At 38.5% G+C, this 24850-nt stretch overlaps 5 protein-coding genes across 7 annotated transcripts; 2 read left to right on the forward strand and 3 right to left on the reverse strand.

The window, feature by feature from the left end:
- LOC104735587 (protein furry homolog) lies at positions 543-10709 on the reverse strand. 3 transcript variants are annotated; one of them, XM_010455404.2, is made up of 18 exons: positions 10571-10709; positions 10320-10457; positions 9915-10033; positions 9555-9600; positions 9275-9347; positions 9132-9189; positions 8908-9003; positions 8608-8725; positions 8273-8539; positions 8091-8192; positions 7508-7865; positions 7305-7418; positions 6494-7125; positions 6164-6360; positions 5614-5836; positions 5332-5451; positions 4056-4832; positions 543-3785 (listed from the first exon to the last, which is right to left on the reverse strand). In XM_010455404.2, the coding sequence occupies exons 2-18, from the start codon at positions 10413-10415 to the stop codon at positions 720-722; spliced, it is 6462 nt and encodes a 2153-aa protein (XP_010453706.1). In that variant the 5' UTR covers positions 10416-10457; positions 10571-10709; the 3' UTR covers positions 543-719. The 3 variants fall into 3 exon arrangements, with proteins under 3 accessions (XP_010453706.1, XP_010453705.1, XP_019090473.1); XM_010455403.2 differs by having other exon boundaries at positions 10552-10709; XM_019234928.1 differs by lacking the exon at positions 10571-10709 and having other exon boundaries at positions 9271-9347.
- Positions 11362-17728, reverse strand: LOC104735589 (DNA-directed RNA polymerase 2, chloroplastic/mitochondrial-like). Its single transcript, XM_010455406.2, has 19 exons — positions 16614-17728; positions 15966-16181; positions 15731-15864; positions 15575-15641; positions 15256-15314; positions 14836-14953; positions 14637-14750; positions 14385-14516; positions 13891-14307; positions 13695-13745; positions 13528-13598; positions 13353-13437; positions 12930-13082; positions 12664-12738; positions 12486-12575; positions 12327-12374; positions 12111-12225; positions 11916-12019; positions 11362-11825 (listed from the first exon to the last, which is right to left on the reverse strand). Exons 1-19 carry the CDS (start codon positions 17508-17510, stop codon positions 11715-11717), a joined length of 3057 nt encoding a protein of 1018 aa, XP_010453708.1. The 5' UTR covers positions 17511-17728; the 3' UTR covers positions 11362-11714.
- LOC104735590 (F-box/kelch-repeat protein At5g15710) lies at positions 18397-20436 on the forward strand. Its single transcript, XM_010455408.2, has one exon. It carries the CDS (start codon positions 18809-18811, stop codon positions 20150-20152), a length of 1344 nt encoding a protein of 447 aa, XP_010453710.1. The 5' UTR covers positions 18397-18808; the 3' UTR covers positions 20153-20436.
- On the reverse strand, positions 20563-22264 carry LOC104735591 (GDSL esterase/lipase 7). The gene is made up of 5 exons (XM_010455409.2): positions 21934-22264; positions 21712-21839; positions 21379-21627; positions 20995-21253; positions 20563-20907 (listed from the first exon to the last, which is right to left on the reverse strand). The coding sequence occupies exons 1-5, from the start codon at positions 22172-22174 to the stop codon at positions 20687-20689; spliced, it is 1098 nt and encodes a 365-aa protein (XP_010453711.1). The 5' UTR covers positions 22175-22264; the 3' UTR covers positions 20563-20686.
- LOC104735592 lies at positions 23574-24796 on the forward strand. Its single transcript, XM_010455410.2, has 3 exons — positions 23574-23847; positions 24206-24243; positions 24441-24796. Exons 1-3 carry the CDS (start codon positions 23763-23765, stop codon positions 24612-24614), a joined length of 297 nt encoding a protein of 98 aa, XP_010453712.1. The 5' UTR covers positions 23574-23762; the 3' UTR covers positions 24615-24796.

Below are 24850 nucleotides of genomic sequence, written 5' to 3' on the forward strand. Positions count from 1 at the left end.
ATGTGTCTGTACACATCATAATGTGTACAGATCAAATGAATAATAATACACAAGTTTAACCCGTACAATTCATTTAATGTACTTATATATATGTTAATATACTTGTTTTCCGTACAACTGATATATAATAAGTTAAACATGAATAAAATAAAAATATTTATAAATTCTGTACACTAAATGTGATGTACGAATGTCTTTTATGCAATTAACTTTTTGTAATTTTACACTACTACACTCTATCCCACTTTCTCATCTATCTCATATCTTTTCTATTACACAAATAGTAAAAGCCATATATTTCTCCAATTATAAATAGTGAATGTACTAAAATTCTAATTAAGTTTTGAAAATGTACTATTTTGCAAACAAACCCTATTAATTATGATTGACGGTTTAAGTTATAATTTCTACTCTAGTAAACAAAACCCCAATCATATGAGTTCTTCAATTTGTGTTGGCTTCAATTTTCAATTTTGGTTGGCTTCAGGCCCTTCACTACCTATGAGTTCTTTAATTTGTTTCCTAGAAAAAAACCCCAATCATAAAAAGTAACAAATAAAAGTTTCGTGCTTAAACGTCTTGAATACACTGGAATCTACTAACCGCGAACATACAAGTTAGTTGCTATAACACCAAACTATTCACACACGAACACATTGCTTCTTTCTGAAAAGCATACAGATAACCAAAAAAAAAATTGCAAAACTTTACTGCAAAAGTTACATGTTTGCGATTGTTGTGACAAAAGGTACCAGTCTCCTATAATCTCTTCTTCCTAGAGCGCAATTATCAAGAACCCGACCCAACATTAGCCTCGTGTTCTGCAAAGCCACATCTCTCGGAGGTATCCCTGACTCTGCCGCAGCTGCACCTAGAGGGAAAGCTTGGGACATTGTTGCAGCCATCATTGCGTACTGAAGAGGTCCGCTCCGGGCTTTAAATGAAGTCTGAGGTACAAGCGTTTTCTCATCAGTCCCGTTTTCAGAGTAACAGGAATCCGGAGGGTGGGATCCACCAGTACCCCCTTGTACCGGGCTGCAGCTCTGAAGAAGGGCTTCGAGAACACTCAATGCCTCCCAACACAGAGTGCTTTCGACTAGCTGCGAAACAATTGTGTACATGTGGGGACTCTGCGAAGCATCCATGGGAGTGTGTTGGAGCAATGCCTTGAGCATAAGCAATATGACTCGTTGGTAATCCACTGGTCCTTTTTTAAGCAGTCTTAACAAGTGACCGAAAGCTAAAGCTGAGTGTTTCGGGAACCATTTGTTGCAGAGCAAAGGAGAGACACATGCAAGGAGATTTTCAACTCTTTTAATTTCGCCACGAGCATATGCGACAAAAACTGTAGCCAACTCATCGAGTGATTTTGCCCGACACCAGACGGCAATATTAGTTGCCACAGAACATGCCTTTTGATACTGCTGCTGGAGTGGTAACGCAGAAACCATGACTTGGTCTTGACTCAGCTGCAAGCAAAGCCAAGGAAGTAGACCTGTGATATGCATAAGGAGTCTTGTCTCAGCATCGCCAAATATAGAGTCACATGAAGGCACTGTAATCCTTGATAGCACCTCAATGGAGAACTCGTGGCTAACAGTAGACATCAGTCCTTTGAGAACAAGAGGTTGTACACCTTCGAACTTTGGAAGAGTTCCACTTGACGGCGGCATCTCGTACCCTCTAGATTCTGTCCTTTGGAATTCCCCCAAATCATTAGTGTTGAATTCATCCCGAGGCATACTCGACAGGAGCACATTTTCAGTTGTTTTGTCACGAAATGATAGACGGTCAATAATACGGGAAAAGAGCTCAAGCACCTGGCAATAGACATGGACGAAGTCTGTGTGCATCATGGCCACACAGCCCCAGAAGAGCTGTGGGTAGAGTATGACTTTCTCTGGCTCCATGTTCTCTACCATGACCTGTAGCGTCAGAAGGATTTCCATAATAAAACCCAAAACTGGAGGAATGGGATTGCTAAGACATCGATGAAGACAGCGTAGAAGGGAGACACATGCATCACTTGTCACACTTGGCCGTAGAGCACGGTATATTTGGTGTGATCGACATGCTAGATGTCTTGAGGTGCATTCCATAGCCCATTTGAGAGCTTCGGTTCCCCAAGTTTCTCGAAGATCTCCTTGGAAGAATATAGCATCAACCATACTCTGAACAAGTGCAGACAAAAGAGCGGCACTAGGAAGATCTGTTCTCACAACTGTTGGATCTTCATTCTCCCACATCATGCTTCCTCGTTTTGATTGAACATACTTAATTAAACTCACAACCTGTTGTTTGTTCTCTCCATCGCTGTTTTCCACCTCATATAGCTCCAGATGCCGACCCGCTAGTGAGTACAACAAATTCACAAGCAAATGTTGACAATGCTCTAGCACAATGTCTTCAGAGCTATCCATAGAAACAAAAGTGACGTGGAAGAGCAAAGGCAGATGTTCCCTAAAATCTTCATCATTCTCATATGCGATTTCTGCAAGAAGAATCAGAGCTATATCGGCATGAGTGAGTGAGTGCTGTTGATGTCCCTGCAAGGCTGATTGAAGTTCCTTTGCATTGACACCATGCATTGCGATCCCAGAATGCAACACATCTTCTCCAGAATTTGGTGTATCAATGAGGTAATCTCCACTATCACGTGAGACATGGCGACTTCTCAAACTTCCTGTAGAGCTACGAACTCCCATTAAAGGTCCTGATGCATTCACCAACGATGGCAGGAGCTGACCAGAACGACCAGTAGCTACAGGAACAATATTCAACTCAGGAGGCATTGGACTTAAAGGCCCAGAAGCACTTCGCCCAGTCATGCCTGCTGTTCTCCAGCTTAGGCTTCCACTTGTATTCCTAAGGGGGCCATCAAGGGAACCTCGGACAAGAAGTGGTGACATATGCGGTTGGTTGTCTGCAACTGAAGCAACTTGAGGTGCTGTGGCAGGTCCCTGAGAGAACTCCAGCACAAAGTTACCATTGGAATCACCCCGGTTTGCACTATAACCAATGGGTTCGATACTGTCTTCCAGCATCCGCTGAGACAGTTGGTAAACCAGGTGATCAATAGTACGCTGAGGACATATCCGTGCGAGGTACAAACTTACACGTTTAGCAACAGAAAAATATGTAGCAAATGCACCAGTTATTTCAGCAGATGCATTTGAATCACAGTCCTCAATGCCCTTTGTGATCAAGAAATCCAATACAGGGCTGATGTTTCTGGGCTTACTAGCAATGGTACTCCAAAGTTTTTCAATTTCATCAGGGAATTGATCCCCATGTCGCCATGTGACATAGTAAAGACTTTTAAGTAATCTTTCACTCCAACCCGAATCCTTGAGTTTCCAGAAATTAAGGTTCTCAATCCATGGAGCCATACAGGTCAAGACCTGGTGCTGAGCAATTATATCAACAGCATCAAGCTGACGCTGCATAATTTCTTCACAAAGCAGCTGGCTTAACTCGGGATGATCCTTGGCGAGTTTGCAGGAGAGCTTGTACTGGAACTGTTGATATGAATCCGGAAGATTACCTACAACTGCTGCTCTATAGCCTCCGGATCCTTCTATACCATCCTCAGCCCACTCACGCATAGAAAGTGTCTCAAGCATTTGAAGAGCATCATCGCGAATTTGTCTAGATGGATCCACTACCTTGTAGAGAATTAGACTCAAGAGCCTCTGGATTTCACATTTAGGTATTTCTTGTCGCATGTAAACCTCAGCCAACACACTGAAGTACCCATCAGCTATAGCCGCATCAGAGTAGTAACACTGGGAAAAGCACAGATGAATTAGGTCATACAGTTTAGAAGAGTCTATTAAGGATGACGTCGCACAGATGAGCACAGCATAGAACTGAAGAAAGCTTATCAAGAGATTCAGACCTTTAACCGGAGATAATAAAATTAATATCTGATATGGAAACCATCATTGCATGGATAAGCTGTTGGTCAAGATATATCTAACATTTGATCTAGTAATTACTACGATGACAGTATAATTAAACAAAACTTTCATGCGTTCAGTCAGAGAGAATTTTACCTGATCAATGCAGGCAGGAAAGAGATCCAAATTTGTAAGTAGAAGATTCTTCAGAGCCAATTTTGCCAACGCAACACGTTGATGACCACCTCTATGCCTATCACGGCCTGTTGTCCCTCGTCCACCGTCTCCCGTGTATTTGGAGTAAGATGGAGTTCTTGGATCAGCAGGCGAGTAACCAAAAGGGACCCTGGGAGCAGGCTCAATGAACAAACTATTTATCCAAGATATCACACGGCCACTCATTTTTCTCGCATTGTCATCAAAACACGGTCCATATAGAAGGGAAGCCATTGCATTCAATGAGGCCCACTGGATGGCTTCAATTTGCTCATTCAGTTCCTTGTCAAAAGAAATCTTGTCTACAGAATCTTTTGACCGGTTATGCTGCGAGGTCTTATAGCGCTCTACTTCACGGCGATAATCACTAACACCATCCTGTCCCCATGTACTTCCTGTATCATCAGACCAGGAAAGAAGCAGATCGAATAGACGTTTCCTACTTCTAACATCAAATTTCTCTGATTTTGATTCAACAAATTCAGGGGCAAGGAATCTTAAAACAGACGCAAGTGCATAGCGCAGAGGCTGCATGTCCTGAAAGCTTTCATGAGGTGCCAATGATATCTGTCTTGTCGAATCTTCAATGAATCGCAGATAATGGAGGCGAAAAACTGGTTTACGAGCAAGCATTCCAGGCCAGACATTCTCAGACACTGTTCGATATATATTGGAAACATGAACACGGAGGTCCTCTCTTCGACCTCCTTTTTGGATCTGCATTCATATCATAGGAACACATCCTTTTAGTGTCAAGTCTCAATATTAATCATCCAGCTGAAAATCAATGTAACAATATGGTAAAGTCCAAACGGTCATTAATTTCTTATTCAAGGAGAAATCGGCAGAATTTGGTTAGTAATTTGACATCCGTAGCAGCCCTTACGTGAGAAAATACTGGATACTTTCGTCCCCTCAACTCTAACGATTCAAAATGAAGCTCAATAAACCAGATAGAGGGTACAAATAATGGCAGTAATTTCTAGTACTTTTCCATTCATGAGATTTCTTACTTGTTCTCACGTTTTTTTAATTCTTTTGCTTAGCTACTTTTTTGTGAATTGAAAAGGAAGTTTTCTCATCTTTCTAAAGTGATAAATAGTACCACCGTAAATCTAGGCAGTCCGGCAGTTGCATAGTGAATGGTGTAGGACTTCCAAGTATAAATTTGAAAGAAAGTACTCTACATGGTTTTACAACTAGCTCAAGTATGTACCTTCCACTTCGGCTTCGTCTCTGTCTCGGATGAAATCTCTTCCATGAAAGATGCAAGCTCGCTAAACATAATTTCACATGCTTCCAAATGCGAGCGCCCGAGAGCCATAGTTGCAGCATGCTACATGCGAGGAAGTATAAAGTAAATATTGTTTAAATACTTATCTAGGAGAAAAGATTAAACCCAAACTACATTAACCTAACAAGACCATTATGTTTAAAATGCTGACGAAACTACCAACTTCATACTACAATGCAAACACACGCAAAAAAAAAAACTTACATTGTGGGTTTCTGACCCAAATCTAAGATAAGGGAAAATAAGGTGGTACATGTCTCTGGTTGATGCAATGCTACCCGCATCTTTGCCATCAGGTGGACACGAACACACAAACATAGCATACAGAAGCCACTGATCCAGTTTGTTATCTGTATCTTGTGACTGGCTTGCCTTTCCACCTAACTCAACAGGTGTAATATGGGCAAGGCGATGCATAATTTCAGTCCTGGAAATGAAAAGGGGACTTCAGTTTCCTTTATGTCATTAAGAATAACAAAAGAGGTATGGCAATAAAATGAAACAAACTTTTTCTGTTCGAAAAGCACTAATGCTAATATGCTATATAATTAGATTTTAAAATTAGATTTTAAAATTCTATCTGCACGTTAAACGAGTTGTTGATCCATAAAGCCTACTTTTCTAATCCTTATCGACAGGTAGGACAGTGTTGACGGACAGAGAAGACTCAAGAAAACATACACGGATGATGTAGTTAGGAAAATATACTTGGAGCAAACACATGAAAGATAATACAGCTAAGAAATACACTTACTTGGCTTCTTGAACAGAGCGTGGGCAGAGCTCAGCAGCATATTTAACAAGCTCGCTGAGACATCGACCCCATTTGTTTTTATCAAGGCTCTCAAAGATTATGGATTGAAGAGTCACATCAGAGGGAATGGCATCGGAATCTCGTCTTAAATCAAAGGGACGGGCAGAATCCCAATAGCAACTTTGAACAATGTCATCCTATCATGTGAAAGAAAAAGAGGATCCAAATCTTAAAATTTCTATTAAGCAGATGGTTCTAAACCATTACCAACCAAAACGCTATAAATGTAAGAGCCTCTGAAACAGTGAAATATACACAGAAGGTACTTACCCCATGTTCTTCCAAGACATCGATCATGTATATGGGTTCAGCTTCAAATTTCATAATATGGTCTGGGTGCTCTTGAATCATGAGATCCCGAATATCATTTCTCAATGCACGTACACATCGCAATAATTCTAGGGCAGTGTGCCGAATCTGGCTGTCGACTGAACTAAGAAAAATTAGCCCAACAGCATCAATGTCGGCAGCACGAAACTCAATTGCATCTGCTGCTTGATGAAAAGATAATTTCTTGAATCGATCACTTCCCTTTGCTGTTTTCTTTTCTTCTTCAGCATCAGTATCTTGTCTATCATCTACTAAACAAGCCCTCCAGAAACGCATGAGTTCCAAAAGGCGTCCTAGTGATGCTTGAATGAGGAGTGGGAACTCATCAGGAAGCTTTAAAATGAAGTTTGCCATCCCTCTCATGACTGCAAAACGGCGATGAGGAAGGTATCTAACAATCCGGTTCAGAACTTGCACTGCTTCCACTCGAACTCCAGGATCAATACTTATACCATGCTGAGGTATTATTTCCGTGATCTTATCACTCCGGCCAACTTCCTCAATCAGATAAGGTATGCACTTCAGCACTGACTGGAAGAGAGAACCTTGAGACTTTTCTTTATTCACAGCATCTGCATATAACATGAAGGTTAGCTAAGAATGTTTTCAGGAGAAAGTATTAGCCAGGGGATCCTATGTCGAAAATCAGAAACAGTATCACAATAAAATACACAAAACATACAGAGATTGTTTAACCTCCTCACAAAACAATGCAAATCAGACTAAGCTTTTCGTGTAGAACTAAAATTACCTATCGTAGTCCTCGATGATGTTAAAAGAGCTTGACTATAGGTCCTGTGACAGGATCTTAAAATTGACTCAATTGCTGCTTTCACCTTTGGTATGTAATGGCCAATTCCATGACCTATTAAGTGAACACTATGAAAAGTTAAGCGAGTGAAAGTAAAAGCTTACTGAGACCTACTAATGACCTAATTCAGGTTAACAGGTTACCCTTAAATATCTCCAACCCAACATACTGGCTTGAAGGTGACATAACAAGGGCAAGTAAAGCACGAAGACCAATAATTTTTGCTTCGCTTGGACTATCTTGCTTCAACAGTTCTAGTAACATGTGATTCATAGCGAAGTCAAGGTTATGCTCAGCTATGGTCACACAGAACTCAACGAGTTTATCTTGTTGGACATCCTGAGTGAGCATTCCTTTTCTCAGAACTGTTAGCAATTGTGATGTCACACTATCCAAGTAATCCCATATACGATTTGGTGGCTGGGAGGAAGCATAGACACTCAAGTAAAACCTCAACACCCGGTGAAGACAGTCAAGAGCCATGTAGCGATGGTTCTTATCCTGCATATAAGACGCAGAATGCTCCATATGAGTGAAACCAATAAATATATAGATATTAATTACCGAGAATAGGCTTAAAAAGAACAATCTAATCACAGGTGCTTAACATACTAAAAAAAAAATGAAGCAGCTGTAGTTGCAACAGCACATCAGGGTGTGGAACGTGACGATTACTTCTATGCATTCTTACTTAAATCAAAAAAATTTGAATACGCACAAACTTACTCTCAGAAGCTTATACAGTTGTTCCATGTGAGAGCTTAAATTATGATGAAATATAAGCGGGTCACCGAGACAGAGAAGAAGACTCACAAGTGGATAGCCAACCTATTCACACAGTTATACATGTCAAGGACTGAAATTACAAGGAAGACATGCGAAAGTGATATTAAATCAGATTGACGTACACCAAGATGTTTACTCTGTTTATCCATCCACTGGATTAGCTGCACTCTAATGCGTCCAACAGCCTCATACCAGAGTGTCAGTGCAGGCTCTGCAACTGAAGGAGGCCACTGGCTTTTGCCACCATCGGAAAGTGGAGCCAGAATGTTAGAAAGCATATTGCAAAGTGCGTGATAAAGCTCACTTTTACGTTTGTGTATATCACGGATAAGAGGGTTTGCTTTTGCTACAAAAGAGGCAGACGCATTCAGCCCACCCTCACTCTTAACCTGGTAATAAAACATAATGTCATGTTCACTGTCTGAAGCCTGTATTTTCTAAGATATCCGAGACATACCCCAAGTTTCAAGTATCGCATCCCATTAATGATGCTGAGAGTTTCACTTCTTGCAACACTTGTATCAATCCGGCGAGTATTGAGTTCCATGAAAAACCGCTCCGTGACAGAGCTAAATCTGTTGAAAAATTAAAATAGTAAATGGATTAGAGTGGTTAAGGTTGCAGCTCAAATTAGATCATCACTTTTACAAGTTCTTTTCTGCCAACTAAACTAGTGAATGTAAGTCCACATTTTTATTTATTTATACTTTAGCATGCTTTGGGGATTGATGACAACGAACCATTAAAGATGAATTACCTAATACGGGATAGTGCACCTAGGAGTTGAGCAACCAAGTCAAGAAGGAGACCCCTCAAATCGACCAGCGATGGGTATTCCACTTGGCTAACAACCCTGTGATGGAAGAGCACCCAGAACTTAAGCAATTTAGTTCTCTACAACTCGAAAAAGACATGCCAATAAAAGCATACTGTTTAGTGAATCATATAAAATTTAACTTCCCCAGATTCAGAGATCACTACCTGTCAGCGTTGATTAGCCAATCAAAAACAAAGTTCTCAAGTCCAGACCACAGCTTCTCTGCAATTCACGAAAAACGTTCTTATTTTAGCAAGGCAGTGAACACAATTTGTTGGAAGGAAACTAAGTAGAGAGACTAACAAACCGGTGAGCCCTTCCTGCGGGCAACACTCCACAAAGCGAATACAAGCTGAGCAGAAGATGCACTCAACAGCCAACTGATTCCAGTAATGTGAAATCATATATTAGAAAAATGAAAACCAATTTCGAGAATTGATAAAATAAGCCATTAATATTAGTGTTCTTAAAGGTAAGACTACTAAAAACAGAGAAGTAAGAGTATAACAGTCTGGTTAGTTAGATGTAGTAAACATAGTAAATAAAAACCCAAGGACTTGTTCCTCTGAAGAGTCAAAAGACAATACCTTCCTCTGGAAAGTTGATGCATCATTTGCACCTTTAGGTGATTCACTGCAAGGCACATATAAATCCACAAACAAACACAATATCAGTAATGATGTAGAGAACTGGCTTCTCCCAATCGTAGATAACATCTAGTCAATAACTTCACCTATATAAAGAAAAAGTGATGTCCACATAAGAATTATGAAAATGCACCAAAAGATTCCAAAAGCAACACTGGAACATAGAAGATCAATGACTCAAAGCTAAAATAATGCAAGGTGCAGAAACAATGCGAGACAGATCTTTCAGACGTATTTTATATTGACAAGAGTCAGATACCATCAGATTGTTAAAAAGGGAGAGCATAAAAATTAACCGACCTTTCCCTCCATCTAAGTAGAGCTTCTAAAAGAGGAACAGGTGTATGACGCGCAATCATAGCCAGGGAATCCAGCACCTGCTCATAAGCAGGATCTGATGGACGAAGGTACTGTCCATCCTGCAAAGATCACACCAAGAACCACATCACTACCAAAGACTAGTGTAACTTGTACAAAATAACAAGTATACTGGTATGTAAGTTGCAGTCAGAACAGCAACATGCTCTTTACACCCAATTCAATTCAACTACTTCCATAAAACCCCTACTCAAAACTAAGCTTCAACTATAGAGAATGAAACTACCCAATATGCAGATACAAACTCTTTAACGCACTGAAAAAAATAAACGACGACCTGGCAACATATGGGATTCAAGGTGTTGGTTATTGAAAAAGGAGACGAACCTGAGCCTGAGCTGTCTCGATTCGTCGTCTTGCGAGTGGAAGGAAACGCTGAAGAAGCGCCTCTACAATCAATTTCGCCGCACTCCCGGACTTCATCACGTTCAACGAGAATAGATCCCCAAATGCGAAACTGTCCCCCTGATTAAAAATTTCAACAAAATTAGAGAGCCGAATCGAACAGAATAAGAGACTGAATCTCGTGAAATTACCCAGAATCAAAATGAGAAAATACCAAAAGAAGAAGAGCACACCACGAATCACGAAACCATTCTAGGGTTTACTTCGTCGATCCGGCCAAAAGATTCGCTTAGAAATTTCTTTGATCGACGACGAGCTTCCTCGTTCCTCTTATTTCTTATTTGTTTTTTTTTTCTTTTCTTTTTCTGAAACTGTTTTACTGTTATAGATGATGTTTAATAAAATTCATTTTCTCTTCGAACAACAATTTAATGTAGATGCTATATATATTTATAACCAAACAAAAATTAAATAAATACATATTAATTTTTAATTTTTTTTTTTGACAACAAAATTGACTCAAATGAGCAAATTGGAAGGAAAAACTTTTACATAGATAATAATTTTTAAAAATTATTATTATCTGTATCTTTTCTCTGGAAAACTTTGTTTTTTTCTTTTTTTTTGTCAACGTAAGTACAATTAGAGAAGCATTAAACTAATTTATTTATCTAAACTGTAAAAAAAACTTAATTATATGTCTGCAACTTCATAAACTCAAATTTCATAAATTTATATTAACAAATTCCGGTTTGTGATGGATCTATTTTATGCTTAATTTTGAAATTTATAAGATAGGTTTATGAATTAAGGAACAAACACACGTATGATTATATATGAATCTGTACATATTATTCTATGAAAAAATGATTTCCAATTCAGTTTCTCAGGTAATCCAATCTCGTATAATGTAGTGTATACCACCGGTACAAGCTTTTGGTACAGTTCTTGTTATTCTACAATGTACCATAAGAATACCGACTGGTTTACAACACAACATCAAATAGATCTTAACCAATTCCGGTTCTCTCAAACCGGAATTTCTTTCAGATCAGATTCAGAAGCTATTCTACTACTCTATCTCAGGAGATTTCATCAAGCTCTCTCAAGCATCAGGAGCACAGTGGAAAACAAGTCAAAGTCAAATAAAATTTGTTTTGACTCTTTCTCTCTGTCTGCAACTTGTAAACTATCGCAGAAGCTTTCCTTCTGCTCTGGTCCTTGCAAAAAGCCTTGTTCTTTCTTCTCGTCCTTCTACCACCTAAGGCTCAAGCCTTGGGGTGTGAGTGATACTATGTTCTAAAACTATCTCTCATTCTTATTTCTTCAGAGCTTGGAAGATGTCTGAAAATCTTGTGGAAGCCATCGATTTCTTTATCAGTTGAAGAAATAAGGTGAATCTAACACCACTTTTAAATCCAAATCTCCTCGTTCCGGCAGAGGAGGAAACTCTAAATGAGGAAACGATTGCTCAAAGCTCTCCAGTAACTGTTAAAATGATGAAAAAGTCAATTCTAGTTCATGATCAGTTTTCTGCATACATAACCAATTGAACAAAGAGACACAGATGAAGCTTACATTCTCTAGTATCGGTTGCGAATACAGCTCAACAAACTTTTCCCTTAGTATTCTGTTTAATTTATCCACGTCGCACGCATGTGTCCAAAACGAGTCATGAACTCCTGTTAGAATATTTTTTTTACAAGCGATGAGTTAACTGACACTAGACCAAGGTTTTAGAGAAAGATTTAAGTTGTGAAAGAAGGACAGAACCTGCAAAACACACGCCTGCTCTTTTGCAGGCAACTGCAGTCATCATCATATGAGACCCATCGAGGGAGTGAATAAAATTTGGAGGAAACGCTGTCCTTTGTCGCCTGACAATAACCTACAAAACAAAAACAATAACCAACAAACCTCTTTTATAGGCCTCTGTTTCCTTTCCTATCTTTTGTTTATAAGCAAAACCAAGGTAAAGCTGAAGCAGACCTTATCAGTCTCACGCTGAAGCGATAGGGTCTGGAGGGATGTCTTTACCTGCATTCATTTTAAATAAAGTGAAGATAGTCACAAATCTAAATGCAACAGACGAGAGTAATGGTGTTAGCGATAGTGTTATCCACTCTAATAAATTTTAGGAAGACTTACGAGTTTTGTCCCCATTTGGTGGTAAGGTTGTACAACAGGAAGACCCAATGGTGTTGTCCATCGAACTGTTTCATTTTCTGTAGCAATAATCTGCTCATAGAAATAATTTTTTACCATCAAGAATCATTAAAACTCCAGAAGCAAATTTAATCGAAGCTGAAAAGAAATGTCTACACACCTTCGCACATTCACCAAACCAGCGCATGATGGCGCGTGCAGCTTCAAACATCTCATCTATAGCAGCTAAAGTTACCTGCCGCAAACACGACAAAACAAAAAGATTATCTCTCATAACATTTCTTCTTTTGATAAGTTTCCAAAGTACATGTGAACTAGAAAGTAGTTATATCATTTTGTTAAGCACACGTTCTTTGAAGATCAGATGAATGAAATTGCTAAATTAAGTTTTTCTAGTGTTAGTGCTTTTATCTGTCCCCAATATACCTTTGCCGCATAGCAAGCCGCCCCAAAAATTTCTTTTTCATCACCAAAATCACTGCGTTCCTTCAACCTTCTCTTTATTTGATCCCGAGCGCCAATATAGGTGACACCATAGACTGATGTCATAACCGTCTGCTTTACAAGTTTACGATCCACCTACACATTTTGAACAAGAGTCAAGTGGTAACAACAGACCAGTTACATGTGACTGAGTAAACAATGTACCCAAAAAAACAAATATCAGGCAACTTGCTCGCACAGCAATACTAGATATACATTAGAACAGTTCATTAAATCATTTTGTGTGAGTTAACAATGGGTTTTGAGGATATAATGTATGAGATTTCTACTCCATTATGCAAGCAAGGAACCGAGATACACAAGATTAGGATATTGGAGAAAGAATGAAAAGGATTTCATATGGACCTGGTTGAGTAATTTTTTTGCACGCAATGCATCTGGAAAAGCTTCAGGATCTCTGTCTGCATCTCGGCGCATAATATCAAGAACCCTGCAACGCATATGCAAATGAAGTTTTGAATGCACATATATTTTCTCAATTAAAGTTAAGTTACATGTAAATAGTAGATGCAGTGCTTACCTGGTAGCTATTCCGGAATAAACATCTGCCGGCTTCTCACCTGCCACTAGATTAACAGCTTCTGCTCCTAACTGATAATCATTATGTAAAACCATAATCAGAAAAGAAAGATGACAAGCAGCTAGAAGAGGAAAAAAACCATTGAAAGATAAAAACAAGAGAATTACTGTGTCTCTCCCGAGAGCGGCATAATGCTGTAGACCATTGCAGGAACCATCCTGGCCAGAACGAAAGTGAAGGAAGGAAGTTCATTTGAAGGCATTCACAGATTGAATGAGTTACTACAGCGTAAAGTCATTAAATATTCAAGCCTTACAAATTCAAAGTGGAGATGTCAAAGTGGCAAATTCTGCCGGAAAGTACCTGATGTATAGGAATATGTGACAAAACTGTCTCCGGGGATGGGCTTCTCAGAGCTTCAGTCAGATTTATACACACAGCCAAGCACTGAAATGGGTCTTCAGCCTGCAGCCACCATCTGTTTCCTTCAAGTGGTCTGTCTGCCGAATCAAATATGTCATCCAAGTGATTTTCGGTGAAAGCTAGCCGTCCATCAAGTGATAACTTATCTACACCACCAGCATACAAGTTTGCTAAGTGTATCTTCAGCCAGCGTAAGCCTGAAATTCCAAGAGGCCTTCCCTCCGAAAACTCCAAAACACCCCGACACAAATCAGAGCCGAGATGATTTAAGTGCGGGGGCATGGGATATGCACGTCCTCGGAAGTCAATATTGTGGGGATAGTAAAAACCTTCCTCATCTTTCATTTTCCTTGCCACCTGCATCATATTTAAACACTTACAACCAGAACTCTCAAACTGGCACTACTTTGATAACAAGGGGACAAAAAGCTCACCGAAAGCTTGAGTTCTGTGTCACAGCGCTGAGAATGTCTCTCGCTGTTCACCTTTTTAGCAGCTTTGACTTCCCACCTCCATTTCTTAATAATGCCCTCATCTTCAGTATCAGGCTTTTCTGGTAAAGGAACCTGCAGTTTGAAATGAAAGAATTAAAGAGGCCTCGTGACGAAAACATGTCTGTACAAACTATTGTACAGATGTAAAACAGTAATAATTATAAGATCAAAGCAACACATGGAATAACTCACATCGCTGCGATCCACCAGATCAGCAGCACATCCGCCACTGCTCCATATCCTATCTACAACCGTTAAGACTCGCTTATTTACTCTCCATTTAGTACTTCCAAGCGTATCCAGGGCCTAACAGATGCCATAAGATTATTACAGAAATTAAAACTGTAACTGATTTCCACATAACGCACGTGAAGAAACAGTAATCTCTTACCTCAAAGACTGGTTGTAGTTGTCCTTTAGGTGCGCTCTTAAGTGCCTCTCGTTGTTGCTTAGCTCCATGAGTTTTCATTATATAAGATGCTAAGAACAAGTAAGCACCTTTGTCGTATCTGCGAAATAACACAGATGAAAGTGAAATGACTTACAAAACTTTCACCAAAATTAAAGTCTTCCAAGATGAAGGTATGTTCACAATTTTCGAAGCGATACAAGTCTAAATATTCTTTTTCTCAAACTTAGATAGAACAGCTTTAAGATTCTATCTTGTCCCAGTAGCTAGTCTTGGTCACAAATGATGTACATTAACTCTTATCATACTGAAAAATTCATTTTGGAATATATGTTTAAACTACCATGCAATGCAATTATTTCGGCAGTTGGTGTAAGTACACAACAAAGAAAGCTCATTTACCCTGACCATTTGAGAGGGGGAACCAGCATTGGCATGTATGGCATCACTGCATATCTCCCCTGCACGACAAAAAAAAAAGCGGGATTCACACTTCCTAAAATATAGAGATATATATGTCTCAGTTATACCATATTCCTCAAATCCCAAATATATTCAGTCTTATTTACAGGTGCCACCCAAGTCAAACCCTCATTAGATATAACATTCAACAAAATGAACATAAATTATTCCGAATTATTCCGAGCAAAATTCACTATTACTTTTGTTGACTTAGGGTTAATTATTCTGATAATAAACCAAATGTGAATAGGTCACCTACACTTTTTTCCAAGCCTTTGCGGACCAAAGGGTCACACTCGATTACACCATATTTTCTCCCAGATTTCCTGTTGTACAAGAAAGGCAGGAATATGAGCCTGTGACATTGAGGACAAGAAAATAAGCCTACTCAAAATCATAGACCGAATTTCCTCACGTGCTTTCTTTCGCTACTGTCTTGAAGGTATGCACAAATGCAGGTCGAACATCAGAGATATCATTATCCTGTTGATTAGCTGGAGACTGTATATAAGCTGTTCTTACCAATAACTCTATTAGACGACTTCCAACCTGGAGTATGAAGAGGCAAATATCAAAATGTTAGCAACTTATTCAGCCAACATAAACTTTCTTTACCTCTCCAGCAATTTCTCAGCTAAGCATATACACACCTTAGCCCTAACATCAGCGATCCATGGTTTTGTATAGTCATGTGACTGCAAGATCTTTCTAACTGCTGACAACTTTTGTTTCTTTATCAATTCATTGACCTTCTTTCTTAACTTATCTTGTTCCTTCATTGCAGTTCCATTTTCAACTTCCGCACTCTCCTCATTGTCATCCCCTTTTTTCTTCCTGGTCTTATCCAGGAATGTGCATATTCTTATCTATCAATTTACGGAAAGAGAAAAACACTATTAGAATACAAGCCATCTAAAACACCAAAAACAGATCAATCATAGACAAGTAAGGAAACCCTATAGACTAGTGCAAGAGAAAATAATACGGCAGACCTCCATATAAGGGGGTTTTATGCTTGATTATAAATGTTACATGCTGAATGAAGGATTTCCATTAACAAATAGTGAACACCTGTTGCCAATATTATAGCAAAAACTCTTGTTTTAAGTTCAGGCCTCACACTTGCAATTTCCAGCCATGGGTTACATTATGGTTTAACCTTATAAAGTTTAGGTTCGCTTATGAGGGAAAACAGCTTATGGAGATCAAACTACCCACTACAACCTATTATCGGCAAACCAAGAAGATTACTGGCAGATGATCTGAAATAAACAAAGAAGTAACCAAAGATGCCAAACCTCTTGTTCAATGGCATCGCCTACTGTACACGCAGCTTGAACAACCTTAACACAACCGTTATCACCACCAGTCATCAAATGCCCCATCAACTTGTGCATTGTGATAACAGCTATCATGTCGGCAGGCAACTGATCAAGGTAATGTGCATAAGTTGCTTTGCTCTTCCCTAGTCTATACAATTCCTGTTCTTTAGCAATTGCATCCCTTAACGGTTCAAACCAACCCAAAAACAACGACTTCACATAAGGCAGATTGGGCGCAAGCTTTTGCTCACACATATCCGTCAAAAGCTCCCTATACTCAGCAGCAGCTCTTTCCCATTCTTCAGTCTCGATCTTAACTTGTCTTCTCCATAGATTCTGAAACTTGGTACGACCCATTCCAAGATGTTCTTGCTTCTTCATCCGCCACGAACGATGACTCTCTCTCTTCTTCTCCTTCTTCATCTCCTTCAACAGTTCATCCAACTCAGGCTCTTCCTCAACATCTGTTGATAAGACCTCTTCAGCTACACTCGCGTACCCTCTAGCCAAAGTCCCATTAAGGCACCTCTCGTTCTTGAAAAAACCCTCTCGCCTCGTGATCCCACCACATAAACGACGAACACCCATTTCGCGACATGGTGATCCCGAGATGGTGGAACCGAACACCGAACACCGAAAGCTCAAATATTTCGAGAGAAGAGACTCCTGAAGAGAGCCGCCAAGAGTTTGGGAACGGACGTTGTTAAATCTAGCAGCTGACCTCAAAATTGCTTGTTTAGCAATGTTTCTCCACATAGGGAAGGATTGGGAAACTGAGTTTGGAGAAAAAATCAAGGGTTTACGCAATGGAATCAAATGATCGAATACCTTAGTATGATTTGCCAAGAACACTGGGGTTTGGGCATTGGACATCAATTGTGCTTAAAAGATGAGTAAACCACAACACAAAAACCAAACACGAGATTGAAAAAATAAATTCGATCGCATGAGCTAGACGTACAAATTGGGATGAGTTTCATAGACGGAAGAAAATAAAAAAAACAAATGGTGAGTAAGATTACACGACCAAGCCGCCTTAAACCCTCTCTTAAAAACCCTTGCTTTTCTAAAGGCCTCTCTGTCTCTGTTCTTTTTTGGGTCCTCTGTTCTCACATTGTCAAACATCAAATTAAATTTTTAAAAAAAATCAACCCTAACCTCGACCCGGATCGGATTATCTTACCCGACCCAGAAATATCTGATTAAGGCCTCTAATACGGCCCAAATTCTTTTTACAAAGCAAAAAGGCTTGAGGAATTATGGGAGCCCAATTAGTTGAAAAGATAAAAAAAAAAAAAAAAAAAAAAAANTTACTATCTTTTTAAAAATTTTGGCATCATTTTTTGTTTAATATAATTTGACCAATTCTACAAATTTTAAATTTTTAGTGGAAACCCAATTAGTTGTTGGCAAATAAAAAAGTGGAACCCAATTACAATCCAAAGTATAATAAACATGTAGTAGAATATAAAGAATCACTTGAATTTTTCTTCTTCTTTTTGGTCAACAAAATATCATCAATTGGATTTATTACTCTAATTATTATACAGTATAGGAAAATGAAATTCAGACTAAAAATATGACTTTCTAGGTACGTGTTTATCAGTGATAGGATGTTAGCTGGGATTCACGTACAGTAAGTAACTCACACCTGATTGCTATTTCTCCGAATTGATATTCTCCACCTCTATAGTTTTAATATATTACAAATCAGCCCCTTAACTTTAGTCTGAGAAGTGACAAGCCCGATTTGTTTCCTTCCTCGGAACTGAAGCTACAGAGAAAAATGTTGTATTGTCTCTCTCTCTCTCTCTCTCTCTCTCTCTCTCCGCGTTGCTCTCGAGACAAAACCCAGCTGGCAAATTTACATATTTATGTCATCGGATTCCCAAAAGGATGAAGCTTGTTGCATAATATGGGTTTGAGGTAAATTACTAATTACTGATCCAAAGTTAGAATCTTTGCTCAAACTCCAGGCTAGCTGATTGCGTAGCTTCCGATCGATTTCTGCCTCAGTTTTTGAGTTCCTTTGTGGGCACTTCTCTGTTCTTCTCCTGGCTCTTTGCTCGAGGATCTGATAATGCTGATGATCAAGTGATAATTTTTTTTTTTTTGGGAATCTGAGTCATCTTCTTGAGGTTGTATAGCTAATGGTTTGGATTTGAGTTTGAATGGAGCGTCTAGGATTTTGGGGATTGTTGATGGGTAGTGTAGAGAAGTCATCGGATTCTGTAAAGTCGCTGGCTTGCTCTGCATCTACGAAGAATGGAGATGAAGAGAGTACTTCATCGAAGCAAGCTTCACCATTGAGGAGTTCTGGATCGAGAAATACTAGCCCTTTAGGTAGAGTTGGGTCGAGAAACACGAGTCCCTCTAGGCAGAAAGTGGTGAAGACGAAACCTCGTGGTTTTGAGGAAGAGACAGTGGCTTCATTTGGTAAACAAGTTGTTGCTGATGTGCAGATGGAGGATGGTATATGGGCAATGCTTCCAGAGGATTTGCTCAACGAGATTTTAGCTAGGCTTCCGCCGTTTATGATATTTCGGATCCGGTCCGTTTGTAAGAAATGGAACTTGATTCTTCAGGATAATAGTTTTCTCAAGTTTCACTCAAATGTGTCATCTCATGGCCCTTGTCTTCTCACTTTTTGGAAGAACTCGCCGCAGATTCCACAATGTTCGGTTTTTAGCTTGCCGTTGAAGACTTGGTACAAAGTTCCATTCACGTTTTTGCCTCCATGGGCTTTTTGGTTGGTTGGTTCTTCAGGTGGTCTCGTCTGCTTTTCTGGTCTTGATGGTCTAACTTTCAGAACTTTAGTATGCAATCCTCTGATGCAGACTTGGAGGACTCTACCGAGTATGCACTATAACCAACAAAGGCAATTGGTTATGGTCGTAGATCGGTCAGAGAAATCATTCAAAGTTATAGCCACAAATGATATTTACGGTGATAAGTCACTTCCTACCGAAGTTTATGATTCCAAAACTGACAAATGGTCCTTACATCAAATAATGCCTGCAGCGAACTTATGCTCTTCAAAAATGGCTTACTGTGATTCCCGATTATATCTAGAAACTCTTTCGCCTCTTGGTTTAATGATGTATCGGCTTGATACAGGGCAATGGGAACACATTCCAGCAAAATTCCCAAGATCTTTATTGGATGGTTATTTAGTTGCTGGAACTCAGAAGAGATTGTTTCTCGTAGGAAGGATTGGCCTCTACAGTACCCTCCAAAGCATGAGGATATGGGAGCTTGATCACACAAAGGTTTCTTGGGTAGAGATAAGTAGAATGCCACCAAAATACTTCCGAGCACTTCTGAGACTTTCTGCTGAGAGGTTTGAGTGTTTTGGACAAGATAATTTGATCTGCTTTACGTCCTGGAATCAAGGAAAAGGTCTTCTATACAATGTGGATAAGAAGATTTGGTCTTGGATTTCCGGTTGTGCTCTTCAGTCATGCAACAGCCAAGTGTGCTTTTATGAGCCAAGATTTGATGCATCTGTCCACTGAACCATAAAGTAATCGTCTGTCTCACATCATTCTTGAAAATTTACAATTTGGCTGCATAGCAACATGTCAGAGATATGAAATCGAAGAGCATTTTAAGCTTCAGTGTTGATGAAGACCTCGTCAGCAATGATATGCTTCACCAATGTTTAACAGTATGGGGGAAAAATACTGTAAGATAAACTTGTCTCTAGCTTTCTGTAAATTAGCATTCACTGGATATGAAAACTTTATCTATATCCCTGTCTCGTCCACATGAAATATATATATGCTTTATTTTAGTATTCTATGCTGAATTTTCCTTTTCTACATCGTAATTTAAGCTTCCCTTTACAAATAATGACTGCTAGTTCAAGAACGTCTTGTTGGCTAACACTTATGAGTAAGAGAAAGGTTTAACTTATAACATCGGAATATAGATATGATCTTAAAGATTTGGGCAATTGTTACATACAAATCCGATACTTAATGTCATCTAACTAGAAAACCGGGGAAATCATGAAATGAGGAGGTAATTTAGCGTTGAGACACATTTCTCTACAGTTTAGCCAATTCATAGACACTGATAGGGTAGGAGTAGTTTGCAGACTTGCTGAAGGTATTGTGAGCTATGATTTTGTTGGCAGTTTCTGTGGGATGAAATGCATCCCAAAAGACATATTGATGCCTATCCAAGCATGGTTGCTGCAACGGAAGGCATGTTAAGGCTCCTCCATATCTCCCGTTACCGCAGCACGCTTCGTTTGATACTACAAGACCTGCAGAAAGGAGAACTAAAACTCAGTACTAATATATAGAATTAGAGTATAGCCCCTATGAAATAAATAGAGATTGAGGTCATTTACCATATCTTGAGGGGTTCACAACCATATCATGAAACAGATCAAAGACGTTTTGATAGACAAAGAAAGATCCTGGAAGAGTTGTGTTGAGAGTATTTGCTAGATCTTTCAGACGGATGTTGAACATGGAAACCATATCGTTGATCTTTGTCACACACCCGCTGTTTTTGTTGCCACTTACCATAGATAGCTGACTTGGTATGCAACCTAATGGTCCTGACCCAGCTAACACCATTTTTCTTGCACCTAAGTTGTATAGTCTCTGCCAAATGTTTGTAAAAGATCACAGTTAACACTTTCTGAGTATGAGATGAAAATCTGCATCACTATTGTGAATAATTTATTATGAGATTTTGGGAGAGTTATAAAAAAGATCATTTGATTAACTGATATTTGAGCTGACAGAGTCTTGATCAGGAGATCTGCGTAGTCTTCTCCACTGTAGGTTTGGCTGGTGGAGTATCTCTCAGGCATAAGGTAGTTGTTGATATAATCATTGCTTCCTATATTGATCCCAATTATCGATTTTGCAAGATACTTTCTCAGATCTGCAGGGTTTTGAAAGAAACGCCGGAGGTTCAACTCTATTGTAATCTCAAACTGCGATATCTGTCCATTAAATGTAGTTCTTGCTCCCTGAAAAAACAAAGGTAAGTCTGAAAAAAAAGGAGAAAAATTTAAAGCTCTCTGTTATAAGAGTTTTAGTTTCTTGATCCTCACATAATGTTGTCCTGTTTCATCTAAAATCCCAGCTGCTGCAGATGCATAGTTGACCCCTCTTAAGGAATTTTGCCCGATGGATAAAGGAGATAAGTATGGTGGCACCAATGGCAAGCCGAGGTACGTTGCTACATTAGAAGGAAAATTGTGAGAAATGAGTTAAAAAATGTGAAACCAACTTCATCAAAAGATCTTTTAGTCAGTCTTTAGCAACTACAGTACCTCCATAATCAACAACTGTACGGCCATTGCAGAAACGGCCAGTGGGGAAGCCAAAATCAATCCCATAAGGGAAATAATTAGCTCGTGCGAGAGTTGGAATGTAATTGTTGTTTCCACTATCAACTAAGGAATCTCCAAAGACAAAGAAAGCTGGAGCAAGAGGATGATGATCATCTTCAGATTGGCCATGGCCAAACCAGACAAGCTCTAACAACACAACACAAATCAACAAACTCTTCATGCTTGGTCACTATCTTACTCTCTCCCTTTCTCTTTCTCTTTCTCTTTGTCTTTGGGCCCTTAAGATAAGCTTGTCAAGAAAACAATTTTACGTGTATATAATTAAGTCAAGAGGTGTCCACTCTGTTTTTTAACCGATTTTGAAAACCAAACCAAAGAGTTACCCGAACAGATAGTGATCAAAACCGAACCGAAAAAAGTGAAAGGGAGAGAGTAACCGTTTACAAACTTTCTAAACCGAATGAAAAGTGTACCAAAACCGGGTTATATATACATACAGTACAGGTAAAGATCATAGAGAGAGAAAGAGAGACATGACTTAGGTGACATATGAGACCGTGTATGGGTTCAGAGGAGGAACTGGTCGTGCTAAATGATCTCATGGAGTGTAGTGGTTAACTGTTACTGTTCTAAAAAAGATTTGTTCTTTTTTCATTTACGGCTTCTTTTAATTTCCTACTCTTTTCTTCTTCTTTCCTATAGAGACAGCTTTTTGGAGGAGCTTACCCCTAAACCTACCTTTTTTGTAGATCTGTATTCTAGTCATTGATGGTCTGCTCATAGAGTCATAGCTTCTGTATTCTGATAGAAAAATACAATTGACGACGGCTCTGTCACGTATGTAATATTGTAATGATGGTTTTCACATCATTTGTATGTGTCAAAACTCAAAAGTCAAAACTCAAAAGTCAAAACCGTTTCATAGTTTATGGATCTAAGTAGTCTAATGGGCCTGTTATGTGGCCTGAGTCATTGGGTTTAGTGAAATTTCCATGATCCATTTATGTTTCATTAGAATTTAGAAGTTAATATCATTTGGGATTATTATTTGTTTTTTAAAGGCAGATAATTAATGATTAAGTATTATTTGAAAACACATGGTGTTAATTAAAATACAAATTATTGAATTTGTGAAGGTTTTCAAGGAGGACCAGAATCGGAGAACTCGTCCTCGTGTCTCAAAAAGAATATATCAACTTCGATGTTAAGTATAGTAATAATTTACTGTATAATAGTATTGATTATAAAATGGACCACCAAAGCATATCATTTAGCAAATCGATGATTGAAAGGGATCTTTTGGGGTTTTAAAAAGGAATAAGACTTGTTCAGAAACCGTAAACAACCACCAATTTTATTAGTTTTCAGTCGATCAAATAATTATACTTTCTATTTTCCATTTTAAAGATTGAGATTATCTTCGAAACTTATATATTAACCCTACTGATTAAACATTTCATATACATACCAACTACAAGCATAATCATCGCCAATGAAACAAGACTCGCTTCAGTTTTTCCAAAACAATTATCTGAAATCTGAAATGACGTTAATTTGTAGTAGTATTTTCGTTTTTAGTTTCTCCATAAATACTTCTTTAATTAATTAACCTCCTTTGCAATTACCAAGGAGAAGTATCTTTTTTTGTCGGAAATTAAACCCTAGCTAGCCTCTTGTTTTAACACAACCAGAACAGCACAAAGCCCTTATCTTTTGTATAACATCAATCCTTAACGCCAAACGTTGAATAACTGATACAAACTTTACAAAAGAAACGAATAAAAACGACCATCGACCAAAGATATAATATGAAGCAGACAAGTCTGAAGTTGACGACCATCGTTTTAGGGGTTTTCTTCATCATTCTTCTTCTTCTTCTTCAAAGGCCTCGAGGTTTGAATCTACTCATTATATTTTGATGGTTATATGATGTTGATGATCATGCATATATATGCATATTTAATTGCATGATTCTAATTCTAATTAATATGCTAGCTTGACTATATAAAATTATATAGTAGACATATGCTGATCTCTTCGTGCATGCATATATGTAATGTGCACAAGAGACACATACATATATATATATATATATATATATTTACAGCGACTAAACGACTTTTCTAGGTATGTAAATGTTGTATTCGCATTAGATCCATCATCCTAAAACTACAATTTTAGGATAAACTATATATGTAAATGAGTTACAATTTTTATTTTAAGACAATATAAATTATATATTCATATGTAGGTGGATCGAGCAATGGAGATCTCTCGATGGGACGGAAGGTAATTACATATAACATTTGGTTTTATGTTTGAACAAAAATTATTTAGTTAACATTTTTTTTTTTGACATCAGTTATTCTGTTTTCTTGTTGTTTGAACTGGGTTGATTCAGCTTATCCGGATTGGGATACTTTTAAAAATGATTCATCATTAGTATTAACCAATATAATCTTCTTAATTTGGTATATTTGAGGCAGTTAACAGCTATGGAACCGATTGAAGCCAGAAATGTAGCAAGATCGTTGGAAGATTCAATATGGAGAGATCATTTCGAGAGAGAGGTCGATCATCTGATGAAGCACGAATATCCTTCACCCGTGAAGCCAAGGAAAAGAACTCCGGTTCACAATGGCTTGCCTAATGGTCACTAGTTGACCCTTGTCTGTTACCTATTATTGTTCCTTCAGTTTTATTTAATATAAGTTTGTTAAAATCAGAAAATGGACGTATATCATGTAATGCTGAATATTAGTATATTTCTTATTTACATCTTCTATTGAACTTTTAGAGTGATTGTATTGTCTTTAGTTTTTGAAAAGTTTTCGAAGTTCCCATATTCGACTTAGTAATTCCATATGAATAGAATGAAAGATAAAAATATTGGTTG

This window comes from Camelina sativa, chromosome 13, assembly GCF_000633955.1.
Source record: "Camelina sativa cultivar DH55 chromosome 13, Cs, whole genome shotgun sequence".
In the NCBI taxonomy this organism is placed as follows: Eukaryota; Viridiplantae; Streptophyta; class Magnoliopsida; order Brassicales; family Brassicaceae; genus Camelina; species Camelina sativa.